This window comes from Notamacropus eugenii, chromosome 2 (assembly GCF_028372415.1).
Source record: "Notamacropus eugenii isolate mMacEug1 chromosome 2, mMacEug1.pri_v2, whole genome shotgun sequence".
Taxonomy (NCBI): Eukaryota; Metazoa; Chordata; class Mammalia; order Diprotodontia; family Macropodidae; genus Notamacropus; species Notamacropus eugenii.
In genome coordinates, this window is record NC_092873.1 from 200,208,468 (window position 1) to 200,221,441 (window position 12,974).

General features: G+C 37.9%; 1 protein-coding gene across 1 annotated transcript in view; it reads left to right on the top strand.

Moving 5' to 3' along the window:
* The window catches only part of SLC35F1 (solute carrier family 35 member F1), a 570,025-nt gene extending 563,698 nt beyond the window's left edge, over positions 1-6,327 (top strand). Inside the window, exon 8 of the mRNA XM_072643146.1 lies at positions 6,149-6,327. Coding sequence (XP_072499247.1) covers positions 6,149-6,244 — 96 coding nt within the window. The 3' untranslated portion in view covers positions 6,245-6,327. The remainder of the gene's footprint in view (positions 1-6,148) is intronic.
* Positions 6,328-12,974: the final 6,647 nt, after the last annotated feature.

A 12,974-nucleotide genomic window follows, 5' to 3' on the forward strand; every position in this document is an offset into this window, starting at 1 on the left:
CACAGTACAGCACAGCCCATGTCCAGATTCTTAGCAATTCTGATTTAGTGGAGGCCAAACGAATAAAAATGGGAAATAGTTTCATATACTATCAGAGTGTAAACCTCTTCAGAGACATGATTCAGTTTCAAATCTTTTCACATTCCCTATCAGCTTAGGACCATGTTATGTACAAAGGGAGCATTCGGTCAATTTTGTTCATTAAGAGATTGAAATGAGAGTAAAGTTGAGGGGAAAAAAAGTAAAACTAATCAAGAGGTCTTCAAGTCACTTTATTATCCTGATGATTCATGGGTAGAAGAACAATCACTGAAAAAACTGCTATTCAAATTACAAGCAGGCTTCATACAAGGCCTAGAAATGTAAGACACAGGTGTTAAACTTTCAATTAAGAAATGTTCACATTGCTTTCTCCTTGTATTTTTTTATTGTTTTCAAAAAGGAATGGGCGGGGCGGGGGGGGGAGGAAGAGAACAGGGAAGAGCTCTGTAAACATTTAAACTGGCCTTTCATTTTTTTTTTAATTTTAAGAAAATGCTTTAAAATATGGGTTCTTCTTCTAAAGTCCAGTAGGCAAGATAGCAATTTGGTTATTCTATGTGACTTGTAAATAGTGTCTTTAAAATAAATGATTTGTGAATTCTACTTCATTTTTATCTCCTGGACTTGCATATTGACCTCACTCAAGTCATTTATCTAGCAGAGCTTCAAATGCTTGGCAAACCATTTAGTTTAGTCAAACAAATCAATTATTTACCATGAATTCTGCCTTTTATTCCCCTTGTTGTGAGGAGTGCTTGAAATGGATGGTCCGAATGCTATGAAAGCTCCTCCTTGTTCAGACTGATTTCTATCAGTCCCTAAATTCACATAACATTGTTTGAGGGGAAAATCTCTCCTGCTTGGTACTGCCTGCTAGTTTTAGACATGATTTTGCCAAGATTCCCAATGAAGCATCTTAGATTTTACACTGAGTCTCTTGCTACACACAAATCAGTGGAGAATACATTGGCAATGATAAATCTCATTTGCATAGTTGTTCACTTGTCTGATCTCATTTAATCTTCCCATCAGCTACATCTAGTAAATAATAATAACTTGCTAAAGTTTATAAAACATCTAATAATGGTAAGACTAGCTAATGTTTACTATGCACTAAGCACCATGCTAAGCAATTTATAAATATTCTCTCCTTTGATCCTGACAACAACTCCATGAGGTAATTACTTTTGTTAGACCTATTTTACAGGTCAGGAAACTGAGGCACAGACAAGTTAAGTGACTTGTCCAGACTCACACAGAAGGTGGATTTGAATGCAAGTCTCTGGCTCCTGGATCAGCACTCTATCCACTGCAGCACATAGCTGCTCCAAATAAGTGCTTCACATATGTTCACTCATTTAATTCCCGTAACAACCCTGTGAAGTAAATACTATTATTATCCTCATTTTACAAGTGAGAAAACTGAGGCACAGAGCAACTAAGTGACTTGTCACTTAGTCACACAGCTGGTAAGAGTCTTAAGCAGGATTCAGATTCCAGCCTTCATGACTCCTACTTCCACATTACCTTCTATTATCAATATCCTATTTTTTACAGATGAGGAAACTGTGGCTCAAACGACTTGGTTAAAATCCCACTGTTACTACGTGACAGGGCTGGGACTGCACCATGAGGTTTGGTCCTTCCCATCACAAAACGCTTACTTCCTTTGGTCCACAATAAGACTAGTGGTTATTGTGCTCCTACAAAGGATGACCAAACTACCCTGCTCATTTGTTTGAGCCAAAAACTTTTCCCCCTTAAAATTTCTTATTCCATGGTCTATATATGGTAAGAACAGTCTATTCAGATGAGGCGTGATATTCTACAGTTACCATTCTGCCAACCAACCAGGTGACTCATGGTATCCTATAGCAGGACTTCTTAAACTACGGGTCGAAAAATATGGGGTCGTGAAAAATTTGGCAACAGTAAAAGGTTTCTGAATGCTCAACGACCAAAAATTAATTCAAAATCATACGCAAAATGAATCCAAGTTGTTTCTGGCAACCCGTGCCCCTGTTGCATTGGGTAAGTTCACTGCAGCCTTGGCTCTGAACACAAAGGAAGCACACTTTGCATGGTGCATGCCCTCAGGCCATGCAACGCCAACGAACAGCTGCTAAAACCCAAAAAAGGGTGGAGAGTGGGAAAAGTTTAAGAAACCCTGTCCCATAGCATTACCAAAGCCTGCAGGGCACCACAGTATTTCACTGATGAGTCCAGCAAAATGCAGCACAAACATGAACACTCTGTAAAGAAGGATCAGAGACCATCACAGTGAGTAGGACCATTGCCAGAATATCTTTTGCACTGCAAAAGCAAAAATTTCCCCCTAAGCATTCCAGATGGTTTGAACAGAACAAAGGAAGAAAGTATTCCATTTAGAGCAAAGACCAGGTCCAAAATCCACCTCTCCCTACCTGGGATGACCTTGAGCAAGTCTCTCTAAGTCTCCATTTCTTCATCTGTAAAATGAGTGTGTGGGTCAGAGACCACCGACTCAAGTGAAAATCGGAGACTTTTCAAGGTAGAAGCAAAGCAGCAAGATTTTATTACAAACTCACTAGAAAGGGCATCTCCTCTCTGATAAGTAATCAGGAGAGTAAGGCTTGCAGAAGGCAAGAAAAAGATTATATAGTCCTAACGCAGAAATCCCCCACCCACCCTCCTGGCCGTTACTCCCATTGGCTGGGAGGCAGACTCACAATCTAAACAGGGCAATTTAACTTAAAACAACCAATGAAAAACTAACACAACGCTCATAACCTTATTCGGCATGCAGTATGCTGAGGTGGCACTCCAAGGAGGGGTTAAGTTTCAAGTTTCTTCAAGGTCACATAATTTCTGGGAGGTAGAAACTTAGGCCTAACTACCTACTAGAAGCCTATTGTCAAGTACTGAGAAGTCCTCACTGACTCTTTTTCACTCAGGAGGATATTAGACTAGATGGTCTCCAAGGATCCTTCCAGCTGTAGTCTATAAGATATGATCCTATCCCCTCCTCAAAAAAAGGGAAATTAAAATAATCAAAGGGATGGAGGTCCTGCAGACGGAGGACAGATAACAAAGGTTAGGTGACCAGCTGAGAGCACTTCCTTAAATACTTCAATTGTTGGTCATAATAACTCTCATTTCTATAACTTTAGGGTTTATAAAGTATTTTCCTCAAGACAACCCTGTAAGGTAGAGAGTTTTGAGTCCTGCTGCCCCCATTTTTAAAATGAAGTAACTGAGAGTCAGAAAGATAAAAGCATTTGCCCAGGGTCACTTACTTTATAAATGTCCATCAAAGATGGGATTTGAACCTACCTCAATAAAAATCAGTGGTTGGACTGTCCTGTCCAGCTATGATATTCTGTGATGTTTCTTGTTTCTGACTCCAAAGTTCTTTCTACTGACTTCACTTCCCCTAAGTAGAATGAAAATGAAGCTGCTCACCAAACTTCAGAAGGAACAAACTAGCAGCACTCCTTCAAGCTTGAAGAAATTAGTTTTAGAATGAATAAAAGGAAATATTTTTTGCTATTGGCATTGTTGTTTATTCATTTTCAGTTGTGTCTAACTCTCTGTGACCCCTTTTGGGGTTTTCTTGGCAAAGATACTGGAGGGATTTGCCATTGCCTTTGCTCATTTTGATGAGGAAACTGAGGCAAGTAGGGTTAAGTGACTTACCCAGGGTCACACAGCTACTGAGTGTCTGAGGTTGGATTTAAATTCAGGTCTTCTTAACTCCAGACCCAGCATTCTATTCACTGCGCCACCTAGCTGCCCCTTATTATTAGCAATGCTAATATTTTTACATTTGCATAGCATTTTAATGTTTGCAAATCTCTTTATATACTTGATCTCAGTTGAGTCACCCAATAACCGTGTGAGGAAAGTACTATTGATATCCTTTTTCCCCATTTTGTAAGTGAGGAAATAGGCTCAGAAAAGTTCAGATTTGACCTGATTACACAACTATTAAGTGTAAGGATTTGAATTTGAACTCAGGTCTTCCTACCTCCAAATCCAGCACTTTATTCACTATGAAATTTATGGGATGTATTGTTCTCAAGAGCTAATACAAGCTGAAAATACAAATAAGTCTTAGGCAAATTCTTGGATGAGAGCTCCAGAATGAGTTATTGAAGGAAGTTTAAGTTCTAAGATTGACATCATAGAGGAGAGCCTACTTTTACACAGCTTAATGCCATGTCAGAGACTGAAACTTACTGAATTCAAAACAGACTGAATGAACCAAAGTTCTGACCCAGTGCAGTCTCTAATTTTATGTAGTTCTTTCTAGGATTTCTAATATACTGGTTTGTTTTTGGGGGAACCGCTATGAATAATCATCTTTAGACATATCATTCCATAATGGCAACCCAAAGGTTTCCTCCGATTTATCACTTTATCACTACCTAGTATCAAGGCAATATAATATAGTAGAAAGTTCTAGATTTAAAGTCAGAGGACCTGAATTAAAATCTCAGATCAACTACTACTCTCTATATGTTTGAGACTTTTTTCATCTGCAAAATGAGGGAATTGGATTAAATAACCTCTGAGGTCTGCTCCAGTTTTAATATATGATTCTATATATGTGTATTAATCTATCAGCAAGAATTTATTAAGCACCAGACTGTAGGGTCCTGGCCCCGAAGGGATTACCTTCTAGTGGAGGAAACAATACGTACACAATAATGGATAAACGACATGTACAAAGGGACCATTTCATCTGTTCAGTTTTCAATGAGTTCCTCAAAGACGGGAGATACCTTCTCTACTCTTGTTATCACCTCTAACATCCAATAACATGGTTTTCACAGTAGACACTTAGCCAATACTTTTAAAAATTCATGAATAAACAAAATAAAGATGGAGCGAGTGAGAATCATTCGGCACATGTAGATACAACACGAGTTTAGAAATCCAGCCTGGAAAGTTAAATACAGTAGAGGCGTAGGTGCACCCTTGGGCAGCTAGGTGACACATTGGATAGGCTTAGAGTCAGGAAGACCTGAGTTCAAATCAGATCTCAGACACTAACTGTGTGATCCTGGGCAAGTCACTTAATTCTGTTTGCCTCAGTTTCCTCATCTATTAAATGAACTGGAGAAGAAAATAGCAAAGCCCTCCAGTACCTGCCAAGAAAACCCCAAATGGGGTCACAAAGAGTTGGATGTGACTAAAATGACTAAGCAACAAAAATATACATACGCTTAAAAGAAAGAGCCCCTGTGAAGAGAGTTGGATTTCCCTGGTGAGACACAGCTGGCAACCCATGGCAGTGGCTCAGAATCTGGTGACACCTGACTGCTATCCTCTTCTCCCTTGACATTTCATTAAATGGAAAGCGGTGGACTGCAGGTAGAGGCTACATTGCCTATTCTGGCATAGAAATATGGGAGACTCTCTAGGCCTTCTCCCTCATCTGTAAAATGAGGGGGATACACTAGATAACTCCGGAGGTCCCTTCCAGCTCCAAATCTAAGATCCTAAGACACCCTGATCATCCTTTGACCTTCCTAATTCTCTAATCCAGAGAAGATCATGAACCTGCCTTGTTGCAGGTTGTGACTGGTACCTACACGTTCTATGCGTTGATGCATGTTAAGCAATAGTGATAACTGCAGTTTTACAGCTGGCTGGCCATTTGCCAATTTCACAGCAAAGTAGCAAAATAATAAAAAAAAAATCTGCCTGCTCTTAAAATGATGACTTTTCCTAAATGAAATGACTAAAGAGAATGGAAACAGGCTAATCACCAGAATAATCAAAACAGTCTCATTATGGGACTCCCTGTGAGCTTTTGTTTGAATTCTCTAATGTAGTTTCTGGCATTAAATAGAATTTTAAAAAACTAAATAGGTCACATATGCACACAAATGGTTGGATGACTCTTAATGCTCCCCAAGATTCTGTCTACCAGCCTATGTTTTAATTAAAAGGAAAATTGTCAGGAAGGGAGGACAACTCAGCTCAGTGAGTTGGATATCACAGTTTCCAGGGTCCCCTTCTCTTTGCCTTCTTTTTGTTAAAGGAATGAGCTCACTGATGAGATGACCCCAGATGAGAGTACCACTTATTTCATTTTGAATTCTCTCAATCTTTTTCATAGGTATGCTTGTCAGGAGAAAGATGTCACATTCTTGGAAGATCTGGAGACCTCATTACCAAGGTAGAGCTTTTGAATCAGCACAACAGGTGGCCATGATCATAGAAAGATACTCTTCTGAGGAGCTGCGCAGTATGATGAATGGAAGTTGAACCTGGGGGGAAAGGTGTGGGGATGATCAAGAAGACCTAGTTTTTAAACTATTTCAGATACTTGCCATGGACAAATTATTCAGCTTTTCAATCTTGGTATCATTATCCCAGCACTTAGCACAGTTGCTGGCACATAGTAGGCACTTAATAAATGTTTATTGATTGACTGATCATCTATGAAATGGAAATTAATAATAGTTGCTATATAGGATCCTAAATAAAAAGCTGGAAGGTATCTCAGAGGTCATCTAGTCTAATCTCACTTTACAAATATGGAAACCACGGGTAAAGTGACTTGCCCAAAGTCATACAGCAGTAAACTTCAGAAGTAAGATAGGAACCCAAGTTCTATGATCCTAATGAGAGAGAGAGCCTAAAAAGCTCTGACTCCAGAATTCATGTTCTTTCCACTGTACCAAGCCACCTTAAAGAGTTATTAATGAGGATCAAATGAAACAAGAAATGTAAAGCACTTTGGAAAACTTAAAGGGCCACATAAATATCAGCCATAATGAATTTCTTCTTGTTATTGTCTTGGTACAGGTCTGTTTTTTGCTGGAGACTAGAGCATTGATTTGGGTACAGCTCTAGACAAATAAGGTCATTCAAGGCAGCTAGGTGCCACAGTGGATAGAGTGTCCAGTCTAGAATTAGGATAACCTGAGTTCAAATACAGCTTCATACTCCTACTAGCTGAGTGGCACTGGACAAGTCACTTCACCCTGTTTGTTCCTTTTTCCTTCTCTGTCAATGAGTTGGAGATGGAAATGGCAAACCGCTCCAAATCTCTGCCCCCAAATCCCCAAGAGTCAGACACAACTAATTGACTAAATTATTAAATTGACTAAACTAATAGACTGGTCACATAAATTTCAACTCTGTAAACCTGAGGAATCCATGACCTTCCATGACCTAGCTCTACCCTGTTCTTCCAGCCTTACTTCTTATAGCTCCCTTCCATGTTTCCTATGTTCCAGCTGAGCTGGGCTTCTTGTGGTTCCCTAAATAGTCACTGTACTTTCTCAGTTCTGTGAATCTTTGCTTCCTCTGATCTCCAAAATCCTGCCATTGTGCAAAGTCCAACCGAAGGGATGTCTCTCCTCTGGAGTCTTCCTTGATCCCCAATCAGAAGAGCTCTTCCACTCAACACTCTTGTACTTTATTTATATATCTGTTATTTAGACAAAGAGAAGCAAGCAGATCAGAAATATTAAAATTTTAGAGCTGAAAGAGAACTTAAAATTCTTTCTAGCCCAAGCCAGTAATTTTACTGTTGAGGAAACTGAGGCCAAGAGAGGTTACATGACTTTTCCAGAAATTATGCTTTTAATCAATTAAAGAAGTAGGCCTAGAATCCCGGTCTCTTGACTCCTAGTCCAAAGTCATTTCCCACTGTCCCTTGTTACTTCAACCATTTATTATGTTATTTGTTTTAACAATTATTTCTGGAGCACCCTAACGTTACCTTTAGGTTACTCAAACTGCTTTGGGTCCCCTATGTATCTGAAATAACTAGTCATTTCCCACTGTCTTAAATTAAATACATGACACCATATTAAGGCAAAGGAACATTTCCTTTAAATAGACTACAAACTCAAGAACAAAGAACAAGCACTCTCAACACCTACTTCCCAAAATTACCTCCTCCTATACCCCCAAGGCAGGATGGGTGCAAGTTGTGTTGCATTAGTAAATGCTTAACAATCAGCTCGAAAAAAAACAATAAATTGTGCCCAGACATACTTAAATTTAAGCTACAGTTTTCACATTCTCCCCCATCATTATCTAAAGTCTAGACAATCAACAAAATACTACATCAAGCTCTGATACTTAGTGTTTGCTGATTTCTGAAATGCTCACACTGAAAATGGAACAATCAGCTTCCCCCAGCCTACCCCCCATACAGCCCTGAGTTCAAGTCCCTTCTCCATTCCCCAGACTATTCAGCAAAGGGCTACAAGCTAAGAAACAAAAAGGGGTGTAATGACTCACTCATCAGCTAAACGCAGGAGCCTCAAGATCTGCCAGGCCCTGCAGTTTTGATGTCTAAATGATCCAGCAAGAAAGGCAGCAGCAAGTAGAACTTCTGAGAACAAGAGCCCCAGCTAAACTGTAGTCATTGCTTCTCAGGACCAAAAAGAGTTGCCCCCTCAACAATCTTGCACTGCAAGATTGAAGAGAAATCTTTTCTTAGTAGTGACAAGTGAGCTTTAATCTCACTGCAGACCCCATTTATTTCTCATCATTCCATCTTTCCTTTCTTACCAGTTCTCCCTTCTATTTCTGCCACCTGAATTTTCCTACATCTCATCTCTCAACTTTATCTATTCATTTTACAAATGAGGAAACTGAGTCACAGAGAAGGGACATGATTTTCCAAGATTATAATGTTTGCTCCAAGTCTCCTAGCTCCTAACTCAATGCTTCTTACTGTACCTTGTACCATGTGACTGTTGCTCCAGGGGCAATAAGGCAAGATCGATTCCCACCCCCATTCTGCTAGTATAACATGTTTTATCTCTTCAACAAAATTGTAAGCTCTACCTCTGTATCTTCCTCAGGAATTTATTCAGTCCTCTGTGAGTAATAAATGTTGGATGAAATAAATTGAATTGAAATTAAGTGGTTTTCCACATAGATCTTCCTGTCTATGATCTTTCTATGTGTAAAATAGCATGGAAAGCAAAGGATTTAAGGAGCAAGCAATGCAAAATCTTTGCAAGATGGAATCTATCCAAATCAGTATCCAAGCAGCAAAGGCTGAACCAAGGGTGGGGGAACTGCAGCCTCAAGGTCACACATAGCCCTTTAGGTGCTAAAGTGCAGTCCTTTGACGGAATCCAAACTTCACAGAACAAATCTCCTTAATAAAAGAATTTGAAACTTGGGCTCAAAGGGCCACACCCAGACCCTTACTTACTAAACTTACCCTTTAAAGTGGCCAAGAGCACTGGGAGGTTAAGTCATTGACCCTTGATCTTAGAATGTGCCAGAAGTATGACTCAAACCCAGGCCTTCCAGACTCCGAGGCTGGACCTCTATTCATGCAATCAGTAATATGAAAAGTAAGAATAGGCCCTGAACCTATGACTTCAGTGATGTGGGGAATGGCCCAGTGAGCTCTTTTCACCAATAAACCTTCTTCTTTGCAACTTATGGTCTTAGAACACTAAGAAGTTAAGTGATTTCCCCAAGGAGGCCCAGCCTGTACATCTCAGAGCAGGATTGGAATTCAGGTCTTCTTAGCTCCAATACCATCTCTCCATTCACTGTGCCTCACTGCTTCTTGATAAAATTAATACTTTATCAATGGATCTGTGACCTAGTTGATGTTTATTCCAGTAATACATATCAGAATTTATCCACGCAAGCCAATACTTTGGAACTCATCTGAGTTTTTCTGAGTTCACCACAAGGGTCCTGCTCAATAGCCTAAGGATCTTTCTCACTTTCTCTTGACATCATGAGGATATTAATGAAGCACATGGGGTGTCCCTCACTCTAGTCCCGTGTTCATTCGGTCTGTCTTCTTTTTCATTCACACATTTCTCTGTCTTTTGCCTTTTTTGTATCCCCAAAGCTTAGCATGGTTATCTGGCACATCATAAGTGCTTAACAAATGTTTTTTGATTTAATGATACCCTCGCTATAATTCCTTTTGCAAAATGTGTTGCAGTCTGTCACACCCACCAGACTCTTTGCCTTTGCTTTTTAGGAGACTTTCAATTTCAATTCCAAGCAGCAAAGGCTATACCAGGGGAGAGGAGCCTGCAGCCTTGAGAGCACGTGGGAGCCCCTTTAGGCCCTCAAATGCAGCCCTTTGACTGAATCCAAACTACAGTGTTTGGACTACAGTGTTTCACATTTTGCAACCATGTAGCATCATAAGAAAAATGTTGATTTTTTTTAAAATGAGCCTTAAAAAGATGAGGGTTCTGACAGATAGAGCGTGACTTCTTTACAATCCTACTATGTAGGAAAGGCTCTGAGTAAGGTACCATGGCATGAGGCATACTCATACCAAATATGTTTTCTGATAAAAAAAAAATCTAGCTATTTATACAAGGGCACATCACCAGAAGGCTGACCACCTGCTGGTGAAATTTTGCTGACCATAGCAACAACCCATGAAACAAATTTTAATGGCCCTCTGTCCTATAAGGCCTTCTTCTGTTTCTGTAGTAGTGATGATAGGGTCTAAGGAAGGGAAATAGATCACCAATAAATTTCAGTTTGACTACTGATACCACAAATCTGAGATCCTTGTCCAATGACCAACACATAGACATATTACTGGAGGAACTGAATTACATCAATCATGACAGCCTTGCTAGAAGAAAAAGGAGGAGAAGGAGAAGGAAAAGAAGGAAAAAGAGAGGGAAGGGGAGGGGGAGGGGGAGAAGAAGCTAAATACAAGAATGACTTACAAGAGGCAAATAAAAGACTTGGCAGAAACACCCTCTAACCTAGAGGCAAAAAAAAATATTTCAGGGTATATCTTGATATTATATGTCAAATTTTGATATTTGCAGAAAGGCTACCATATAAATCACTGTACCTTATGAACAAATATTTGTTGCTGTGAATGAACTAGTAGAGAATTAGTAATACTTTCCAATATAAGTCAAAATATACAATGATACTTGGTTACTTCAATGCAAAGGTGGGAAAAGGTGAGGATAGGGAGAAATACATAGGAAAGCATTGTTCAGGAAAGAGGAATAAAGGATGCACCTCATGACATTACATCATGAATGTTGTTTTTTTTTTAATTTGGTATTAACACCATAGCACCTTTTGAAAAAATTTATCATATATTAGGGCTCACAGATACTGCTGATAAATGTAAAAAGGCAGAAATAATCAATATACATTTTAAAGACCATAATGTAATAAAAATAGTAATTAGTTCAGGGAGCACAATGAAAAGATAGAGACCTAAATGGAGACTTAACAATTAATCCTAAAAAACTAGTGGATCAAAGAACAAATTACAAAAAATCCATAATTATGTAAAAGAAAATTATAATGATGAGGCAACATCAAATTTCTGGTATGCAGCTAAAGCAATGAGGAAAAAATACACCCTTGAAAATATACATTAACAAAATAGAAAAGAGGGTATTGATGAACTGATTACACATTTTTCTAAATTAAAAAGACAATAAGTAAATGCAAAATAAGCACAAAATAGGAAAATTTCAAAATAAAAATTAAAAATGGAAATAAAAAAGATTTTCTAAATGATTAACAACACTAAAAGCTGTTTTTTTGAGAAAACTAACAAAATCAATAAATATTTTGGCCAACCTGATTAAAAAAAGAGGGGGAAATTAAATCAACCAAAGAGAAAATTAACAAGTGAAAATCACAACAAAATTAGAAGAAATAAAAACAATTACCAGACTCCATTATGCACATTTATATACTCACAAAAGTGAGAACACAAAAGAATGAAAGGATTAACTTTAAAAATATAAAGTGCCCAAACTAACAAAACACCAAAAGAGATATCTTAAATAATCCGGTCTCAGAAAATGAAAGTGGATTGTCAAGGAACAAACAAGAATAAAAATACCCTGTCCTGAGGAATTTACAGTAGAATTTAACCAAACTAATGAGGAACAATAAACACCTATACTATACAAATCAGAAACTGAGAAAAGAAAGCACTCTATCAATCTCTTTTTATTGAGAAAAATAATCCCAGAATCATGAAAGGATAAAGCAAAAAGAAAAAAAACTACCAACCAATATCATTAATGAATATCAATTCAAAAAAAAATTCTGGCAAAAAAATTACAATAGTTTATTCCCCCAAAAAAATTTACCATTATGATCAAGCCAGATTTATACCAGAGATGCAAGGGTGATTCAGCATTAGGAGAATGATGAACATAATTAATTATATTTAAAACAAAAATAATTCCAAACTACATGATTATCTCAATAGACGAAGAAGAGTCTTTGACAAAATACAAGCAATTTATGCTAAAAACCCTTTGAGTTTTTAGCATGACATAAAAGTATCTTTTTTAATATGATAAAAATTATCTCAAACTAGATGCACTCACTCCATTCAATGGAGATAGATTAAGTCTTTTGTCAATATATATGTGTGTGTGTGTGTGTGTGTGTGTGTGTGTGTGTGTGTGTGTGTGTGTGTGTGTGTGGAGGAGGAAAACAAGCATACTCCTTTTCCCTGTAATTGTTTGACATACATGTAGAAATCCTAGCACTAGCAATAATACAAGAGAATGACATTAAAAATCCTAAAGATAAACAAAGGGAAGATAAAACTGTCCCTATTTAATAATGGTTTACTTAGAAATTCCTAGGATATCAGCAAAAGCATTACTGAAATAATTAACTTTAGCAAAGAATCAGGCTACAAAATAAACACACAAAAATCATTAGCATTGCCATATAATGATAACAAAATTCAGGATGCAAAAATAGAAAAGACAGTTCCATCCAAAATAACTACAAAACTGTATATAGTATTTGGGAGTCAATCTACCAAAACCCATTCAGTACTTGTGTACATACAATTACAAAATATACCTAAAGTAAAGAACTCAAATAAGTAAAAGTTTATTCAGTTCTCCTCATGGCCAGTCCTTAATGATATAATAAAAATTGCAATACCACCAAATTTAATTTACAGATTATATGAA